Source organism: Saimiri boliviensis, chromosome 4, assembly GCF_048565385.1.
Source record: "Saimiri boliviensis isolate mSaiBol1 chromosome 4, mSaiBol1.pri, whole genome shotgun sequence".
Classification (NCBI taxonomy): Eukaryota; Metazoa; Chordata; class Mammalia; order Primates; family Cebidae; genus Saimiri; species Saimiri boliviensis.
In genome coordinates, this window is record NC_133452.1 from 149156036 (window position 1) to 149174671 (window position 18636).

The window sequence follows — 18636 nt, forward strand, 5'->3', positions numbered from 1 at the left end:
TATTTTTTATTTTTTAGAGTCAAGGTCTTGCTCTGTAGCCCAGGCTGGAGTGCAGTGGTAAGATCCTAGTTCACTGCTGCCTCCAGCATCTGGATTCAAGCAATTCTCTGCCTCCTGGATTCAAGCAATTCTCTTGCCTCAGCCTGCTGAGTAACTGGGATTACAGGTGTGCGCCACCATGCCTGGCTAATTTTTGTATTTTTGGTAAAGCCAAGATTTCACCACGTTGACCAGGCTGGTCTTGAACTCCTCACCTCAGGTGATCTGCCCACCTTGGCCTCCCAGAGTGCTGGGATTACAGGCATGAGCCACTGCACCCAGCCTCAATATTTATTTTATAACTAAACATTGATCTACTTTACTAGACTAGGAACTTGAGGACAGATTTTCATCTGGATCGTTCTGTATCCCTACGATGATACATAGCACTGGACAAGATTTGATGAATTTTTCAACTGAATATAACTATTTCCAGAGTTTATCAAACTCCATAGGTCTAAACTAGCTTTAAAAGTATAGGAGCTGGTTCTACCTGAACTATCTTATGTAGAATGCTTCAGTCTCTCAGAGAAATCTGCAGCATCTATCATTTGTTTCTAGGGCCACTACCGATAACTCTGTGTTTATCTCCAAGTTTATCATATGGGCCCAGGCAAAACTGTATAGACTTTCTCCTTTTGTTGTTTAATGTGTAGGCATCACAAATTCAAATGCCTTCAGGGGCCAGCCAGGTTAATAGGCTGAATAAAAAGGATGAATGGGCTGGGTGTGGTGGCTCACGCCTATAATCCTAGCACTTTGGGAGGCTGAGGCAGGCAGATCACCTGAGGTCAGGAGTTCAAGACCAGTCTGGCCAACATGGGGAAACCCTGTCTCTACTGAAAAAAAAAAAAAAAAATTAGCTGGGAGTGGTGGCACATGCCTGTAATCCCAGCTACTCAGGAGGCTGAGGCAGAATTGCTTGGTCCCAGGAGGTAGAGGTTACAGTGAGCTGAGATCATGCTACTGCACTCCAGCCTGGGCAACAGAGTGAGGCTGTTTCAAAAAAAAAAAAAAAGAGTGATGGAGTGATGAGTGATGGTGATTGTGGCAAATACAAGAGAAAATGCCCATCTCAAGGAGTCCAGGTAGCCATAGACTATGGCACATGCAACATCAAGAGATGTGTGACAAGCTTCACTTTCCTCAGCCTACCAAATGTAATTTGGTCACAGACACTTTCAGAGCAGGCTCCTGGTGGGTTGCTCACAAGATCCACAATGACTTTGTTATATGTAAATTTTCAGTGCCACAAAAGAAGTAGCACTTGAATATAAATTTCCTCAGCAAGGCAATTTACTTCTATAGAAGGGAGTGACTCACAGATGTAACAATGGTGAGTGGACACCTGGACAAGGGATGGGAAGGAGTTTTTATTCCTGATGGAGGTAGCCCCTACTGCTGTGACGTTCCCCTATTGGCTGGGGTTAGACAACACAGTCTAGGCTAATTCTGATTGGCTATTTTAAAGAGAGCAGGGGTAAGAGCAGGAGTGGCAGGCTGGGTAGTTTGGCAGGAAGGATAGTTATGGGACAGGCCAGAGCAGGTAACCAGGGGTAACTCTGGTCAAAGCAGGTGACCAGGGCAGGTGACCAGAGGAGGTGACCAGGACAAGTCAGGATAGAGCAGGGGACCCAGGGAACAGAAGTGAACTACTGAACTGGTAGAAAAGGTTGTTTACTGAAACTATAAGGAAGTTAAACTTTAAAATGGAGAATTAAAGAGTAAGAAAGCTGAACATACATACTGATTGTTGGAGTTCACTGTATCTAACAACTGCATTTACCAATTGCTCAATGAGGGTCTGGATTACAGATTTCCTTGTCCTCTCAGTGTTATTCAGTGTTCTGCAGTGTAATTTAAGATAGAAAAATGACCTACAAATCAATAGCTTTCAGTCATTTTCCTTTTACGACTGAAAGTCATGTTTTAATGAAGGTCAAGGAATCCTGGGATGACTAGATTTACTCTCCTAGGAGTGATTATTTCCTTGCATGCCCTGGAGAGAAACTCTTCCTTAAATATGTGAATGTAATTTGTCTTGGAAGAAAGCCTGCTGTAACAAAAACATATGCTGAATGTTTTCTTTATGTAAAGGAATTAAGAGAGTTATTTATGTGAACACTTGTTGTGTAAGTTCTTTTAGTTTGTGACAACAGTTAGGCTTGCCAGAGAGACGTAGGATTTCTCTTAATTTTTTAAAATTTTTATTTATTTATTTATTTATTTATTTTAAACTGGTAGTTAGAGCTAATGGCCTTATAAGACCTGAGCCTGATTTTTTGACAAGAATACTTTATAGGTTATGTTGTCCATTTCCAACAGGAGGTGTAAGATGTCTGAGATACTCTCTCCTTCTCTCTCTTCCTAATATTAAGATTGATTAGGTATCATGAGCCCAATCCATCCTTTACAAAGTTTCTCCTTAGCTTTTCAGCATTGATGACTCTTGCTCAGATCGCAGAGAAAGATGAATTAGAAACAGCTAATTAATACAGAAGGCAGGGAAAATGGAGGAAAGCAGCCACAGGTAGGAAAGCAATAACATTGCTGGAGCAAAGGTTTTGTGCATTCAAAATCTGAGGGGTATTGCAAAATTGTGCTCTAAAGAGATTAAACCAACTTAAAACTTTTCAGTAAATGTCTATTTCTACATACCCTTTGCCAATTTGATAGCTGAAAAACTGCACCTCATTCTGGTTTACAATTGTTAATTTCAAGTGAAGTGGATCATATTTTCAAATATATATTGGTAATCTGTACTTTTTTTTTTACTCAGTACAGTTTTTATTTTTAATTACTCAGTACAGTTTTTTTTTTTTAAAGAATAATAAGAAAAAGAATAAAGAGGAAGAAAGAGAAAGAGGAAGAGGGAGAGAGAATGGGGGTATTGCTTTATTGCCGGGGCTAGAATGCAGTCTAAATATGCGTATGCCTATAATTGTCCTTAATAATGGAGACATAAAAGAAAATGAGGGAAGAGAATAACAAACAAGGAGCCAACCAACATTTCGTTTAAACTTCTAAGTTGATATGATGTGGTACTGAAAAGAGTGAATATTTTGTGTATTTAAAGTGGAGAATTCTATAAATGTTAATTATGTTTACTTGTTCCAGATCTGAGTTCAAGTCCTGGATATCGTTGTTAATTTTCTGTCTCATTGATCTAATATTAATGTTGAAGTCTCCCACTATTATTGTGTGGGAGTCTCTTTATTAGTCTTGTATGTCTGGGTATTCCTGTATTGGGTGCGTATATATTTAGGATCTTTAGCTCTTCTTGTTGTTGCATTGATCCTTGATTATATAATGTCCTCCTTTGCTTCTTTTGATCTTTGTTGCTTTAACGACTATTTTATCAGAGGCAAAAATTGTAACTTCTGCTTTTTATTTATTTATTTTAGCTGTCTGTTTGGTTGGTAAATCTTTCTCCATCCCTTGTTTTGAGTCTTTGTGTATCCTTGAATGTGAGATGGGTCTGGATGCAGCATACTGATGGGTTTTAGTTTTTTATCCAAATTGCCTGTCTGTCTTTGGATTGGGGGATTTAGTCAATTTAAATTTAGAATTAATAATGATATATGTGAGTTTAATACTGCCGTTTAATATTAGCTGGATATTTTGCCCATTAATTGATGTAAATTCTTCATTATATTGATGCTCTTTACTTGTCGGTTTTTTTTTTTTTTTTTAGAAAGGCTGATACTATTTGTTCCTTTCTATGTGTAGTGGTTCTTTCAGAAGCTCTTGTAAAGCAGGCCTGGTGGTGATGAAATCTCTGAGTGCTTGCTTGTTCACAAAGAACTTTATTTTTCCTTCACGTATGAAGCTTAGTTTGGCTGGATGTGAAATTCTTGGTTGAAAGTTCTCTTCTTTATGGATGTTGAATATTGGTCCCCACTCTATTCTAGCTTGTAGGGTTTCTGCTGAGAGATCTGCTGTAAGTCTGATAGGCTTCCCTTTGTGGGTAACCTGACCTTTCTCTCTGGCTGCCCTTAGTATTTTCTCCTTCATTTCAACCTTGGTGAATCTGACGATTATGTGCCTTGGGGTTGCTCTTCTTGAGGAATATCTCTGTGGTGGTCTCTGTATTACCTGGAGTTGAATATTATCCTGCCTTACTAGGTTGGGAAAATTTTCCTAAATAATATCCTGAAGCGTATTTTCCAGCTTGGATTCATTCTCTTTGTCACATTCAGGTACACCTATCAAGCATAGATTAGGTCTTTTCACATAGTCCCATATTTCTTGGAGACTTTGCTCATTCCTTTTTATCCTTTTTTTCTCTAATCTTGTCGTCTTCTTTTATTTCACTGAGTTGGTCTTTGACCTCTGATATCCTTTCTTCTGCTTGATCTATTCAGCTGTTAAAACTAGTGCATACTTCACGTAGTTCTCGTATTGTGTTTTTCAGCTCCATCAGTTCACTTATTTTCCTCTCTAAATTGTGTATTTTTGTTAACATTTCGTCAAACCTTTTTTCAAAGTGCTTAGTTTCTTTGGATTGGGTTAGAACAAGTTCTTTTAATTCACAGAAGTTTCTTATTCACATTTTGAAGCCTGTTTCTGTAATTGGAACACACTCATTCTCCATCAAGCCTTGTTTTGTTGCTGATGAGGAACTGTGATCCCCTGCTGAGGGTGAGGCATTCTGATCTTGGGTATTCTCAGCCTTTTTTGGCTGTTTTCTTCCCTTCGTTGTAGATTTATCCATCTGTGGTCTTTATAATTACCGTCTTTGTAGTTGGGTTTCCGAGTGGATGTCCAACTTATTGATTCTCAGCGCCAAAATCTGAGCAACCCACTGCGCTGACTAAATCAGCGGCGTTAAGACTGATGGTGCTTTTCTGACTCTGCACCAAGAACCGACGCTCCGAGGCACCGGCAAAACCGCCTTGCTGGTCACAAGAGTTGCGCTGGCGACCCGTGGGGCTCCTTTGCTGAGAATCTTCTGGTGCGTGAGCAACAAGAATTCATGTGAAAGTGTGGCGTCCTCTCGTTCTCTGTGCTTTCACTGGGAGCTACAATCTCGAGCTGCTAGTGATCAGCCATCTTGGATTTCTCTCTTCTCTCTTATTTTTAAACACAAAGTTTTCTTAAGTTCTACCCACCTTTTAAAATAACAAAGAGAAGGCTCCCGTTTAAATGCTAGCCTCCCACCCCAAACTCTAGCCCCTTCAGATGGTTAAGTCTTATCCCATTCCCTCTTCCCCTCCTGCCCTTCCCTGAAATCTATCTTGACCCACCTGTCACTATCCAGCAATTTAAGCAACTTTGTGATCAGACTTTGAGCACATCTTTTGTAGAGTTCTTCAGGACCTGTGTCTCATTATACTTGGTATCACATTCAAAATTGTACTTTCTACAGTGACAAAATGCCAACCGGTGGTCCTGGCCCCTTGCCTCAGCTCTCCCAGGCATCCTCACGGTCAGGCCTCTCACCCACATCTCCTCCCAAGCTGAGCTAACCACCTCTCTACCCGTGCAGGTGATCTGTGAAGGGCAGTCCTGGGTTTCAGGGCATTGCACAGTGTCGTTTCTCCTCAAATCTAGTGCTCCTCTCCAGGTGGTTTTATATAGCAATTTATTTGTTTATTATCACCTTTATATCCTCTGCTAATCTTAACTTTTTCTTGTGAATGGCTGTTTTAAAAAATACCTTAATTTGGTATATGAGTACAAAGTAATGGTAATGATATAATAACCCATTGCTCACTGAAATGAGAGAAGAATGTCTAAAATTCGTTGCTACAATAATGCCTTATTGTAAAAATAGCCCCCAAGTGATAGGTCATTTGGAATACTGTGCAGGCATACATTTTAACTTCTTTGAACCAAGTAAAACCTGCAACATGCATTTAGTGTAAAAATCAATTTATTATACAACAATCATAGAGAATGCTTTTTATCTACAAAGAAAAATGGCTTCTCCAGCCTCCCTTGTCCACTCCATTCATGATACCATGTTCTTAAGATATAATTACTTTCAAAGGAACACAAAGTGACACCCATATTTTCCAAATAAGGGAGCCCCCAGAAACATTCACAAAACAATATGGAAATATTGAAAAGAACTGAAATGGACTCTTACATACAAAATGCTGTTCTGCCCATCACAGTTAAGTACTGTTTTGCCTTAAAATAAAAATAAGTATTTCTCTAATGTAGGGGTGAGGACTTTACCCTGAAACATGACTAAATAGTTCAATATATAATTTTGATGGCTTGAAAATGTCTGTTTAATTCCATTAACATTCCATTTTGTTAATTTAAAAACTGAGGGAATAATTGATATGCTTTACAGTATTTAAGTTTTAATTCCCATGAGTAACAGAAAATTTGAGAGAAAACATTTTCCATTTTTTTCAATAGGTTATAGAAATATTAATTTTTCAGTAGTTTTAGAAATATCACATTAAAATAAGCATTTTGGTTTTTTGATGTTTACAACACTTAACAGGTTAAAATTTTACCTGATTTTTTTTTGTGGCTAAGATTTCATAACTCTATTTTTTAAATTAGCTCTTGGGTGGTTTAAGGCTATATGTGTTTGTTTTATGAAGCTTCTCTTGAATTAAAGACCAAATTGGAAATATGCATCCTGAATGAAACGTGTCTCTAATCTCTGGCATTGGTTTGGAAGTATAAACTGCTCACATTTTTCACTTTGATCGGAGAGGTTTCAAGCTGCCTTGAACTTAAAGCTGCTTGATTTTGTCTGCTGAAGGACAATCCCTCCTTGCCATACAGACATGAAGCCCATGGAAACATTGAAAGTGGCAGGTATGCTGTGCCGCGAGACCTCAGGGCCTCACTGGGAAGAATGTGATGACCAGCAAGCATGTTAGACCAGCCTGCTTTTCTCCAAGTCTCATTTTTACCTGGAACGTACTTTGGTAAGAGATTTTAACCTGTTTGAGACCTAAACTGAACTAGGGTCCAGTTTCTCCAAGGGGCTTTCTCCTTGGTCAAACTTGTGTTTTGTCATAGAGGAGCCGTAACAGTCATGCTTGAAGCTAGCCCTTGTTTTAAAATGAGTTGCTGGCAGAGAATAAGACAGTGAATACAGTTATAAGGTGATACAAGATGGAAGTGGTGATGAAGCACCTTAGGGCAAGTGAGTTTCAGAAAATGATTTAGAGAGATAAATGGAAGAGGAAGGGACATTAGACGGGAGACATCTGTTCAACAGAACTGGGTCGGCTGCACAGAAGGGAAGGACACAGGTGCAGTGTATCACCCTCAAGATGATCCTAAGCGTTAGGCACCTTCAAAAAATATGCCCAAATCCTCAGAAGGGTAGTTTACAAAAAGTAAAAGAATTTTTTTTTAACAGGGAAAAATTTTAAACTAGAGCTTATTGGGGAAAAAAAGCAGAAAGAGACAGAAAGGCATGCTGGACGGTAACGAGTGGGGAGAGGGGTGGAAACGCCTTTCTGGTGCGCGTGTATTTGATGTCAGTGTCAGGACCTAAAAACTTATTTAAAAAATTAATCTTCAAAAAAATCTTCAGAAAATATTCTTTGTTTCCATTCCTGGTAGAGTTTAGTAGTAACAGTCCTGCACTTAGGGAGAAAGAAAATACTCATTAATACTTTCGTCTGCTTTTGTGCTTGCTTCTCAGTAGAGACTGGATATACCTGAGCAGGGAATGGGAATACCGAGTTTGCCAAACCGGCGTTTTTCACTGTGGCTCATTACCAGCCCACAGCTTAGTGCTGGAATCTTTCCAAGCTACTCCATCTTTTTTCTCCCAACTTCAAAAACTTAAATAACCTGCAAAGAGTGACAACAGGTATCTGGGGTCATATTCACAAGTATAGACTGACAAAAAGAGTTGACAACTTCAGTGCCTATTTTGCCCCCATCCACTGGTTTTGATTTATACATATTCCAGTGGCATGTATGTTCAAAGATTTTAAAGTAGACTCCAGTCCTTCCTCAGAAAGAAAATGGGCAGCCAGAGTTGTACACTGTGTACACTGCCCGTGGTGTAGAGCATGGTGTCTTTAGTAACCTAGGCTGTCTGGCACGGGAGGAGACGTGAACTGATGATTGATTAGCGAAGCAGAGGAACAGTCCTATCCAAAGCCCTTGAATTAGGAAAATATGGCAGAGGCATTTTTTTTTTTCTCCTTAGAATAACTAATCTTTAAAATACCAGTTTCATTACTGTATCACTGAGTTTAGAATCAGGAGTGGTTGTGGGCATTTGATAGACAAGACTCTGGCTTAGAGAAAGAAGTCTGGCTACATTTTTCTGTCTTCTGTGTATGATCCCATGTTAATATTTTCTGGGGTCGACTGCTAAAGGAACAAATGGAATGATTATGTACTGGCAATTATTGCTTCAATATACCCTGTATTTAGAATATAATTAACGTTTTGTTTTAAACATTTTCATCTGAACAAAACTCTTTTTATTTGAAGACTTTCTGTGAGAAACAGTGCTCCACATTTCCTGGCTGTATATGTGTGTAAGGCGTTACAAGGACAGCTTCTGGTGGGAGGTTCAGTCTGTGGGAAGGAGGGAGGGAAGCTGCACCAGTTAGTTCTGAGGTCCTCGGAGGTCAGCATCACCTCAATGCTGATCAAAGCATTCAGTTAACAGATTAACCTAATAGCAATATAGCACTAGATTCTGGGTACAAATGATTTATAAACTCAAAAGAAATTAGTTTATCCTAAAACATGTAACATTCAATTCAGTCTTTGCTTTAAAACAAGCGAATCTGTGAGGCTAGTACATGTGCTTTCTCTGTGACTCATCTTTATTGTGCTTTCTTGTTCATCACGCCGTTCGCGGCAGTGAAGTAGGCTTTGGAGAAACCATTCTTCACTTCTTTCCCTGAAGGTGGCTCTTGCAGATCTTTCTTTGTTGGCTTTTTTCGGTATGTCTGTTGGATGTGTATAATTTGAAGAGAAAAAGGAAAAGATTCTTTAATAAGACCTTGTCTTTAACATTCCATAGAGTTAAAAACAGTATGTGATTCTGTTGGGTGCTGGATTTTCTAATAAGATTTCATGTTTGTAATAAGATCATTTTTAAACCTCTGGTTAAAGACAAAAATAGGATAAAAACCAAGACGAATGCATGAATTTCATGAATATTAGAAGTCAGGATTTGTATACTCTGGGATTAGCATTCAATTTATTCTGCATTAGTTGCTCACTGAGAAAGATAAAACTTTTAAAAATAAATCAAGTTAAAAAGTACTGTTATTTAAAAAGTACCAATACCTGGGATTCTGGCTTGATCTAGATTTTGGCATAGCCTTCCTATCCTGACAAAATGCCTGATCTCTCATCTCATTTTTATTTATTTTTTTAAAGCAATAGTATTATCAAGGGTTCAAACTTAAATTATATGCTTGACTTCAGAACTAAGACTCTGTTTGAACCAGCATGTAGGGCTAAGGCTTTGAATACCATTACCTACCCTTGCTGGGATATATGCTTCTCTTCAGTCTTCAACACCATGCACCAAAATCACTCCCTTAGCTTTTCTTTAACAGTCAGTTTTTTTGGGGAGGGTGGGGGTAGTGGTTTGTGCACCCACGCATAGTTTTAACTGGTCCCATCATTGATTGTTTCTTTGGAAATCTTCAGAGGAAACCTTTATTTCTTATAAAAGACAACGCCTAGTCCAATTTCAGAAACACAAGATCTGAGGGGGATCCAAGATGGCCAATTAGGAGCAGCTCTGGATTGCAGCTCCCAGGGAGTGCAGAGGGTGAGTGGATGCCACATTTCCAGATGGATTTTTATTGCCCACAGACCAGGAGATTCCCAGGCAGAGGAGCCCCACGGGTCACCAGCATGGCTGTTTTGGTCCGAGCGGCGGATTTCCATACAAAATACACAGGTCCAGGCGCTGTTTTAGCTGGTGATTGGAGCGCCTGGGAGACAGAGTCACCCGTTCAACTGATAAAAAGGGGACTGAAACAGGGAGCCAGGCCAGGAGATTCCTGGGCAATAAAGCACCACAAATCTGCCACGCGGCTGTTTCAGCCGGTGCAGTGGGTCGCTGCACAGGAAATCACACAGATCCCAGCACCTTTTCAACAGGCAACTGGAGCGCCTGTTCAACTGAAAAAAAAAAAAAAAAAAGGCAGTGAAACAGGGAGCCAGGCCAGGAGATTCCCGGGCAAAAAAGTGCCACGAGCCCCCAGTGCAGCCATTTCAGCCAGCACAGTGGGTCGCCACACAGGAAATCACACAGATCCTGGCGCCTTTTCTTTTTATTTATTTATTTTTTGTTGCATTTTAGGTTTTGGGGTACATGTGAAGAACATGCAAGATTGTTGCATAGGTACACACATGGCAGTGTGGTTTGCTGCATTCCATCCCCTCACCTGTATCAGTCATTTCTCCTCATGCTATCTCTTCCCACCTCCCCACCCCCCATCCCTCCCCCATTTCCCCCCAATGGACCACAGTGTGTAGTGCTCCCCTCCCTGTGTCCATGTGTTCTCATTGTTCAACACCTGCCTATGAGTGAGAACATGCGGTGTTTGATTTTCTGCTCTTGTGTCAGTTTGCTGAGAATGATGTTTTCCAGGTTCATCCATGTCCCTACAAAGGACGTGAACTCATCGTTTTTGATGGCTGCATAGTATTCCATGGTGTATATGTACCACATTTTCCCTATCCAGTCTATCATCGTTGGGCATTTGGGTTGGTTCCAGGTCTTTGCTATTGTAAACAGTGCTGCAATCAACATTTGTGTGCATGTGTCCTTATAGCAGAATGATTTATAATCCTTTGGATATATACCCAGTAATGGGATTGCTGGGTCAAATGGGATTTCTATTTTTAGGTCCTTGAGGAATGGCCACACTGTCTTCCACAATGGTTGAATTAATTTACATTCCCACCAACAGTGTAAAAGTGTTCCTATTCCTCCACATCCTCTCCAGCATCTGTTGTTTCCCGATTTTTTAATGATCGCCATTCTAACTGGTGTGAGATGGTATCTCAATGTGGTTTTGATTTGCATTTCTCTAATGACCAGTGATGATGAACATTTTTTCATATGTTTCTTGGCCTCCTGTATGTCTTCTTTTGTAACGTGTCTGTTCATATCCTTTGCCCATTTTTGAATGGGCTTGTTTGTTTTTTTCTTGTAAATCTGTTTTAGTTCTTTGTAAATTCTGGATATCAGCCCCTTGTCAGATGGGTAGACTGCAAAATTTTTTTCCCATTCTGTTGGTTGCTGATTCACTCTACTGACTGTTTCTTTTGCTGTGCAGAAGCTGTGGAGTTTGATTAGGTCCCATTTGTCTATTTTGGCTTTTGATGCCATTGCTTTTGGCGTTTTGGTAATGAAGTCCTTGCCTACACCTATGTCCTGAATGGTTTTGCCTAGATTTTCTTCTAGGGTTTTTATGGTGTTAGTTTAAGTCTTTAATCCATCTGGAGTTAATTTTGGTATAAGGTGTCAGGAAGGGGTCCTGTTTCTGCTTTCTGCACATGGCTAGCCAGTTTTCCCAACACCATTTATTAAACAGAGAGTCCTTTCCCCATTGCTTGTTTTTGTCAGGTTTGTCGAAGATCAGATGGTTGTAGGTATGTTGTATTTCCTCTGAGGCCTCTGCTCTGTTCCATTGGTCTATATCTCTGTTTTGGTACCAGTACCATGCTGTTTTGATTACTGTAGCCTTGTAGTATAGTTTGAAGTCCAGTAGTGTGATGCCTCCTGCTTTGTTCTTTTTGCTTAGAATTGACTTGGCTATGCGGGCTCTCTTTTGGTTCCATATGAAGTTTAAGGTGGCTTTTTCCAGTTCTGTGAAGGTCATTGGTAGCTTGATGGGAATAGCATTGAATTTGTAAATTACTTTAGGCAGTATGGCGATTTTCACGATGTTGATTCTTCCTAACCATGAACATGGAATGTTTCTCCATCTGTTTGTGTCCTCTCTTATTTCGTTGAGCAGTGGCTTGTAGTTCTCCTTGAAGAGGTCCTTTACATTCCTTGTTAGTTGTATTCCTAGGTATTTTATTCTCTTTGTAGCAATTGTGAATGGCAGTTTGTTCTTGATTTGGCTCTCTTTAAGTCTGTTACTGGTGTATAGGAATGCTCGTACATTTCTGTACATTGATTTTGTATCCTGAGACTTTGCTGAAGTTGTTTATCAGTTTCAGGAGATTTGGGGCTGAGACAATGGGGTCTTCCAGATATACAATCATGTCATCTGCAAATACAGACAATTTGATTTCCTCCTTTCCAATTTGAATACCCTTTCTTTCTTTTTCTTGCCTGATTGCTCTGGCTAGAACTTCCAGTACTATATTGAATAGGAGTGGTGAGAGAGGGCATCCTTGTCTAGTGCCAGATTTCAAAGGGAATGCTTCCAGTTTTTGCCCATTCAGTATGATACTGGCTGTTGGTTTGTTGTAAATAGCTTTTATTGTTTTGAGATATGTTGCGTCAATACCTAGTTTATTGAGGGTTTTTCGCATAAAGGGCTGTTGAATTTTGTCAAAAGCCTTCTCTGCATCTATTGAGATAATTATGTGGTTTTTGTCTTTGATTCTGTTTATGTGGTGAATTACGTTTATGGACTTGCGTATGTTGAACCAGCCTTGCATCCCTGGGATGAATCCTACTTGATCATGGTGGATGAGCTTTTTGATATGCTGTTGCAATCGGTTTGCCAGTATTTTATTGAAGATTTTTGCATCTATGTTCATCATGGATATTGGCCTGAAATTTTCTTTTCTTGTTGAGTCTCTGTCGGGTTTTTGTATTAGGATGATGTCTGTCTCATAAAATGATTTGGGAAGGATTCCCTCTTTTTGGATTGTCTGGAATAGTTTCAGAAGGAATGGTATCAGCTCCTCTTTGTATGTCTGGTAGAATCCGGCTGTGAGCCCATCTGGGACCTGGCCTTTTTTGGGTAGTAGGCTCTTTATTGCTGCCTCCACTTCAGACCTTGTTATTGGTCTATTCAGGGTTTCAGCTTCTTCCAGGTTTAGGCTTGGGAGGATGCAGGTGCCCAGGAATTTATCCATTTCTTCCAGGTTTACTAGTTTATGTGCATAGAGTTGTTTGTAATAATCTCTGATGATGGTTTGGATTTCTGTGGAATCTGTGGTGATATCCCCTTTATCGTTTTTTATTGCATCAATTTGGTTATTCTCTCTTTTCTTTTTTATTAATCTGGCTAGTGGTCTGTCTATTTTGTTGATCTTTTCGAAAAACCAGCTCCTGGATTTATTGATTTTTCGAAGAGTTTTTTGTGTCTCTATTTCCTTCAGTTCTGCTCTGATCTTAGTTATTTCCTATCTTCTGCTAGATTTGAGTTTTTTTGATCTTGCTCCTCTAGCTCTTTCAATTTTGATGAGAGAGTGTCAATTTTAGATCTCTCCTTTCTTCTCATTTGGGCACTCATTGCTATATATTTTCCTCTAGAGACTGCTTTAAATGTGTCCCAGAGATTCTGGTATGTTGTGTCTTCGTTCTCATTGGTTTCAAACAACATCTTTATTTCTGCCTTCATTTCATTGTTTATCCAGTCAACATTCAAGAGCCAGTTGTTCAGTTTCCATGAAGCTGTGCGGTTCTGAGTTAGTTTCTGCATTCTGAGTTCTAATTCGATTGCCCTGTCGTCTGAGAGACTGTTTGTTATGATATCCGTTCTTTTGCATTTGCTGAGGAGTGATTTATTGCCAATTATGTGGTCAATTTTAGAGTAGGTGTGAGGTAGTGCTGAGAAGAATGTATATTCTGTGGATTTGGGGTGGAGAGTTCTTTAAATGTCTATTAGGTTTGCTTGTTCCAGGTCTGAGTTCAGGCCCTGCATATCCTTGTTGATTTTCTGTCTTGTTGATCTGTCTAATATTGACAATGGGGTGTTAAAGTCTCCCACTATTATTGTGTGGGAATCTAAGTGTCTTTGTAAGTCATTAAGAACTTGCCTTATGTATCTGGGTGCTCCTGTACTGGGTGCGTATATATTTAGAATCGTTAGCTCTTCTTGTTGCAGTGTCTCTTTTGATCTTTGTTGCTTTAAAGTCTATTTTATCAGAGATGAGAATGGCAACTCCTGCTTTTTTTTGCTCTCCATTTGCTTGGTAGAGCTTCCTTCATCCCTTTATTTTGAGCCTTTGTGTATCCTTGCATGTAAGATGGGTTTCCTGGATACAGCACACTGATGGGTTTTGGCTTTTTATCCAATTTGCCAGTCTGTGTCTTTTGATTGGGGCATTTAGTCCATGGACATTTAGGGATAGTATTGTTATGTGTGAATTTGATACTGTCATTTTGATGCTACCTGGCTGTTTCGTTGGTTAGTTGATGCAGATTCTTGATTGTGTTGATGCTCTTTTACCATTTGGTGTGTTTTTGGAGTGGCTGGTACTGGTTGTTCCTTTATATGTGTAGAACCTCTTTCAGGAGTTCTTGTAGAGCAGGTTTGGTGGTGATGAAATCTCTGAGTACTTGCTTGTTCGCAAAGGATTTTATTTTTCCTTCACTTAGGAAGCTTAGTTTGGCTGGATAGGAGATTCTGGGTTGAAAGTTCTTTTCTTTAAGGATGTTGAATATTGGCCCCCACTCTCTTCTGGCTTGTAGGGTTTCTGCTGAGAGATCTGCTGTGAGTCTAATGGGCTTCCCTTTGTGGGTAACCCGACCTTTCTCTCTGGCTGCCCTTAGCATTTTCTCTTTCATTTCAACCCTGGTGAATCTGATGATTATGTGCCTTGGGGTTGCTCTTCTTGAGGAATATCTTTGTGGTGTTCTCTGTATTTCCTGGATTTGAATATTGGTCTGCCTTGCTAGGTTGGGGAAGTTTTCCTGGATAATATCCTGAAGAGTATTTTCCAGCTTGGATTCATTCTCTTCATCACATTCAGGTACACCTATCAAATGTAGATTAGGTCTTTTCACATAGTCCCACATTTCTTGAAGATTTTGTTCATTCCTTTTTGCGCTTTTTTCTCTGTTCTTGCCTTCTCTTTTTATTTCATTGAGTTGATCTTCGACCTCTGATATCCTTTCTTCTGCTTGGTCAATTCGGCTGTTGAAGCTTGTGCATGCTTCACGAAGTTCTCGTGTTGTGTTTTTCATCTCCATCAATTCACTTATATTCCTCTCTATGCTGTCCATTCCTGTTAGCATTTCGTCCAATCTTTTTTCAAGGTTCCTAGTTTCTTTGCGTTGGGTTAGAACATGCTCTTTTAGCTCCCTGTAGTTTCTTACTACCCACCTTCTGAAGTCCGATTCTGTCATTTCATCACCCTCCTTCTCCAACTGGTCTGGTTCCCTTGCTGGTGAGGAGTTTTGATCCCTTTTAGGAGTAGAGGTGTTCTGGTTTTGGGAGTTTTCATCCTTTCTGTGCTGGTTTCTTCCCATTTTTGTGGGTTTATCGACCTGTTGTCTTTGTAGTTACTGTCTTTCAGATTGGGTCTCTGAGTGAGCTTCTAGTTTGTGGATGCTGAAGTTCTTTTTTTTTTTTAAGCTTTCCTTCTAACAGTCTGGCCCCTCTGCTGTAGGGCTGCTGAGGTCCTCTCCGGGCCCTGCTTGCCTGAGGATCACCTGCAGCAGCTGCAGAACAGTAAGGGTTGCTACCAGTTTCCTCTTCCGCTATCTTTGTCCCAGAAGGATGCTCACCAACTGTCAGGCCATTCTCTCCTTTATGAGGTGAGTCTTTGGATCTATGGGGGTCAGGGAGCTACTTGAGGAGACAGTCTATCTTTTACTGGGGCTTAAGTCCTGAGCCCCGCCCAGCTAGCAGCCCACCTGGCCACTGTCTGCCTGCAGAGGCTTTGCTGAGCTGCTGTGGGCTCCGCCCAGCTGCCCTGTGCTCTTCCCTGCAGTCCTGCTTATATGGGTGTAGTTAGAACTGTCTCAGCAATGGTGGCCCCGCCTCTGTTATAGCGGACTCTCTCTGTTGTGGCAGGTTGCCTCGGCGACGGCGGGTTGCCTCGGTGACGGCGGCCTGCCTCTGTAGTGGTGGAGTGTCTCAGTAATGGCGGACGTCCCTCCCCCACTGAGCCAGACCCTCCTGGGTTCAGCTGTGCTTGCTGTGAAATGCTCAACCCAGAGGGTTTCCAATTACTGTTTTTGTTTTTGTTGTTTTTGGGGGTGGGGGCTGGGAGCAACCAAGCCTGATCACCTGGCTCCATGACTCAAGAGTCTTTTATTTTTTAAGTTGAACGACCCCGCGTTCCAGTCGCTTGTTGAAAAGGCGCCGGGATCTCCCGTGCTGCGACTCACTGAGTCGGCTCAAACAGCAGCGCCGGCTCCTCGCGTATTTTTTGCCTAGGAATCTCCTGGCCTGGCTTGCTATTTCAGATGAATGGGCAACTCTCTCGTCTCAGGGCTTGATTGCCAGCTAAGAGGGCTGCCAGACCAGTGGCTTTTGTTTGGAGAACCGCCGCAACAGGCCGTGGTCAAAGCAGCCGCACAGGCCAAATCAGCCCCACGGGAGCCAAAACAGCTGCACCAGCCGGAACAGCGGCGCTGGCGACCCCTCTGCCTGGGTATCTCCTGGTCTGTGGGCAATAAAAATTCGTCTGGAAATGCGGCATCCACTCACCCTCTGCGCTTTCACTGGGAGTGGAAGTCCTGAGCTCTTCTTAGGCGGCCATCTTCCCAGCATTCCCCCCCGGTGCCTTTTCAACAGGCAACTGGAGCACCTGGGAGACAGAGTCACCCATTCAACTGAAAAAAGGGGACTGAAACCGGGAGCTAGGCCAGGAGATTCCACGGTGAAAAAGTGCCACAAGTCTCCAGCAGCTGTTTCAGTGGGCGCAGCGGGTCTACACTCAAGAAATCACACAAATCTGGGTGCCAATTCAACTGGTGACGGGGACACCTGAGAGACAGTTGACCATTCAACTGAACACACAAAAAAAGGGGGGGGGGTCCGAGGCAAGGAGCCAGGTGATCAGGATTGGCCAGTCCCACTGGCACACAAAAAAAACAGCAATCTGAAATGCTCTGGATTGAGTTTCACAGCAAGCACAGATGAACCCCAGATGGTCCAGCTCTGTGGGGGAGGGGAGTCCACCATGACCAACATGGGCCGACATTGCCCAAGGCAGTTCTACTATACCCCTATAAACAGGACTGCAGGGAAGTTCATACGGCAGCTGGGCAAAGCCTCTACAGGCAGACTGACTAGGTTGCCACCTCGCTGGGCAGGGCAGCCCTGAAAAAAGGCAGCAGCACAACAGAAATTTATAAATAAAGCCCTAACTTTCTGGGACAGAGCACCTGGGGGAAAAAAAAAAGCATTTATGAGTTCTGCTGCAGCAGACTTAAACATACCTACCCAGTAGCTCTGAATGGGACAATGGAGCTCACAGCTGAGCACTTGAGCTCCTATAAAGGACAGACTGTCTCCTCAAGCAGCTCCTTGACCCCCGTATATCCAAGGAGTCACCTCATAAAGGAGAGCTCAGACTAACATCTGGCAGGTATTCTTCTGGGACAAAGAGAGAAGAAACTGGCAGCAACCCTTACTGTTCTGCAGCCACTATAGGTGATCCCCAGGCAAGTAGGGCCAGGAGTGGACCTCAGCAGTCCTATCACAGAGGGGCCTGTTAGAAGGAAAACTAAGAAACAGAAATAACTTCATCATTAACAAACTGGACATCCACTCAGAGTCCCCATCTGAAAGTCAACAACTACAAAGACCAACAGTAAATAAATCCTCAAAGATGGAAAGAAACCAGGGCAAAAAGGATGAAAACACCCAAAACCAGAATGCCTCTCCTCCTCCAAGGGATCACAACTTCTCACCAGCAAGGAAACAAGGCTGGATGGAGAATGAGTCTGAGGAACTGACAGGAACAGGCTTCACAAGGTGGGTAATAAGAAACTTCTCTGAGCTAAAAGAACATGTTCTAACCCAATGCAAAGAAGCTAAGAACTTTGAAAAAAAAAAGGTTTGACAAAATGCTAACAAGAATAAACAGCTTACAGAGAAATATAAATGAATTGATGGAGCTGAAAAACACAACATGAGAACTTCGCAAAGCATATACAAGTTTCAATAGCCGAACTGACCAAGCAGAAGAAAGGATATCAGAGGTCGAAGATCAACTCAATGAAATAAAATGAGAAGGCAAGATTAGAGAAAAAGGGGTAAAAAGAAATGAACAAAGCCTCCAACAAATATGGGACTATGTGAAAAGACCTCATCCACATTTGATAGGTGTACTTGAATGTGACAGAGAGAATGAATCCAAGCTGGAAAATACTCTTCAGGATATTATCCAGGAAAACTTCCCCAACCTAGCAAGGCAGGCCAAATATTCAAGTCCAGGAAATACAGAGAACACCACAAAGATATTCCTCAAGAAGAGCAATCCCAAGGTACATAATCTTCAGATTCACCAGGGTTGAAATGAAGGAAAAAATGCTAAGGGCAGCCAGAGAAAGGTCGGGTTATCCACAAAGGGAAGCCCATCAGGCTCACAGCGGATCTCTCAGCAGAAACCCTACAAGCCAGAAGAGAGTGGGGGCCAATATTCAACATCCTTAAAGAAAAGAACTTTCAATCCAGACAAACTAAGCTTCATAAGTGAAGGAGAAATAAAATCCTTTACGAACAAGCAATTATTCAGAGATTTAATCACCACCAAGCC

The 18636-nt window shown here is 41.4% G+C and overlaps 1 protein-coding gene across 3 annotated transcripts in view; it reads right to left on the reverse strand.

The window, feature by feature from the left end:
• Positions 1–7539: 7539 nt before the first annotated feature.
• ELOVL2 (ELOVL fatty acid elongase 2) overlaps positions 7540–18636 on the reverse strand; it is a 72144-nt gene continuing 61047 nt past the window's right edge. For all 3 annotated transcript variants that reach the window (XM_010338052.3, XM_074398430.1, XM_074398429.1), the window contains one exon: positions 7540–8936. In XM_010338052.3, coding sequence (XP_010336354.1) covers positions 8811–8936 — 126 coding nt within the window. In that variant the 3' untranslated portion in view covers positions 7540–8810. The remainder of the gene's footprint in view (positions 8937–18636) is intronic.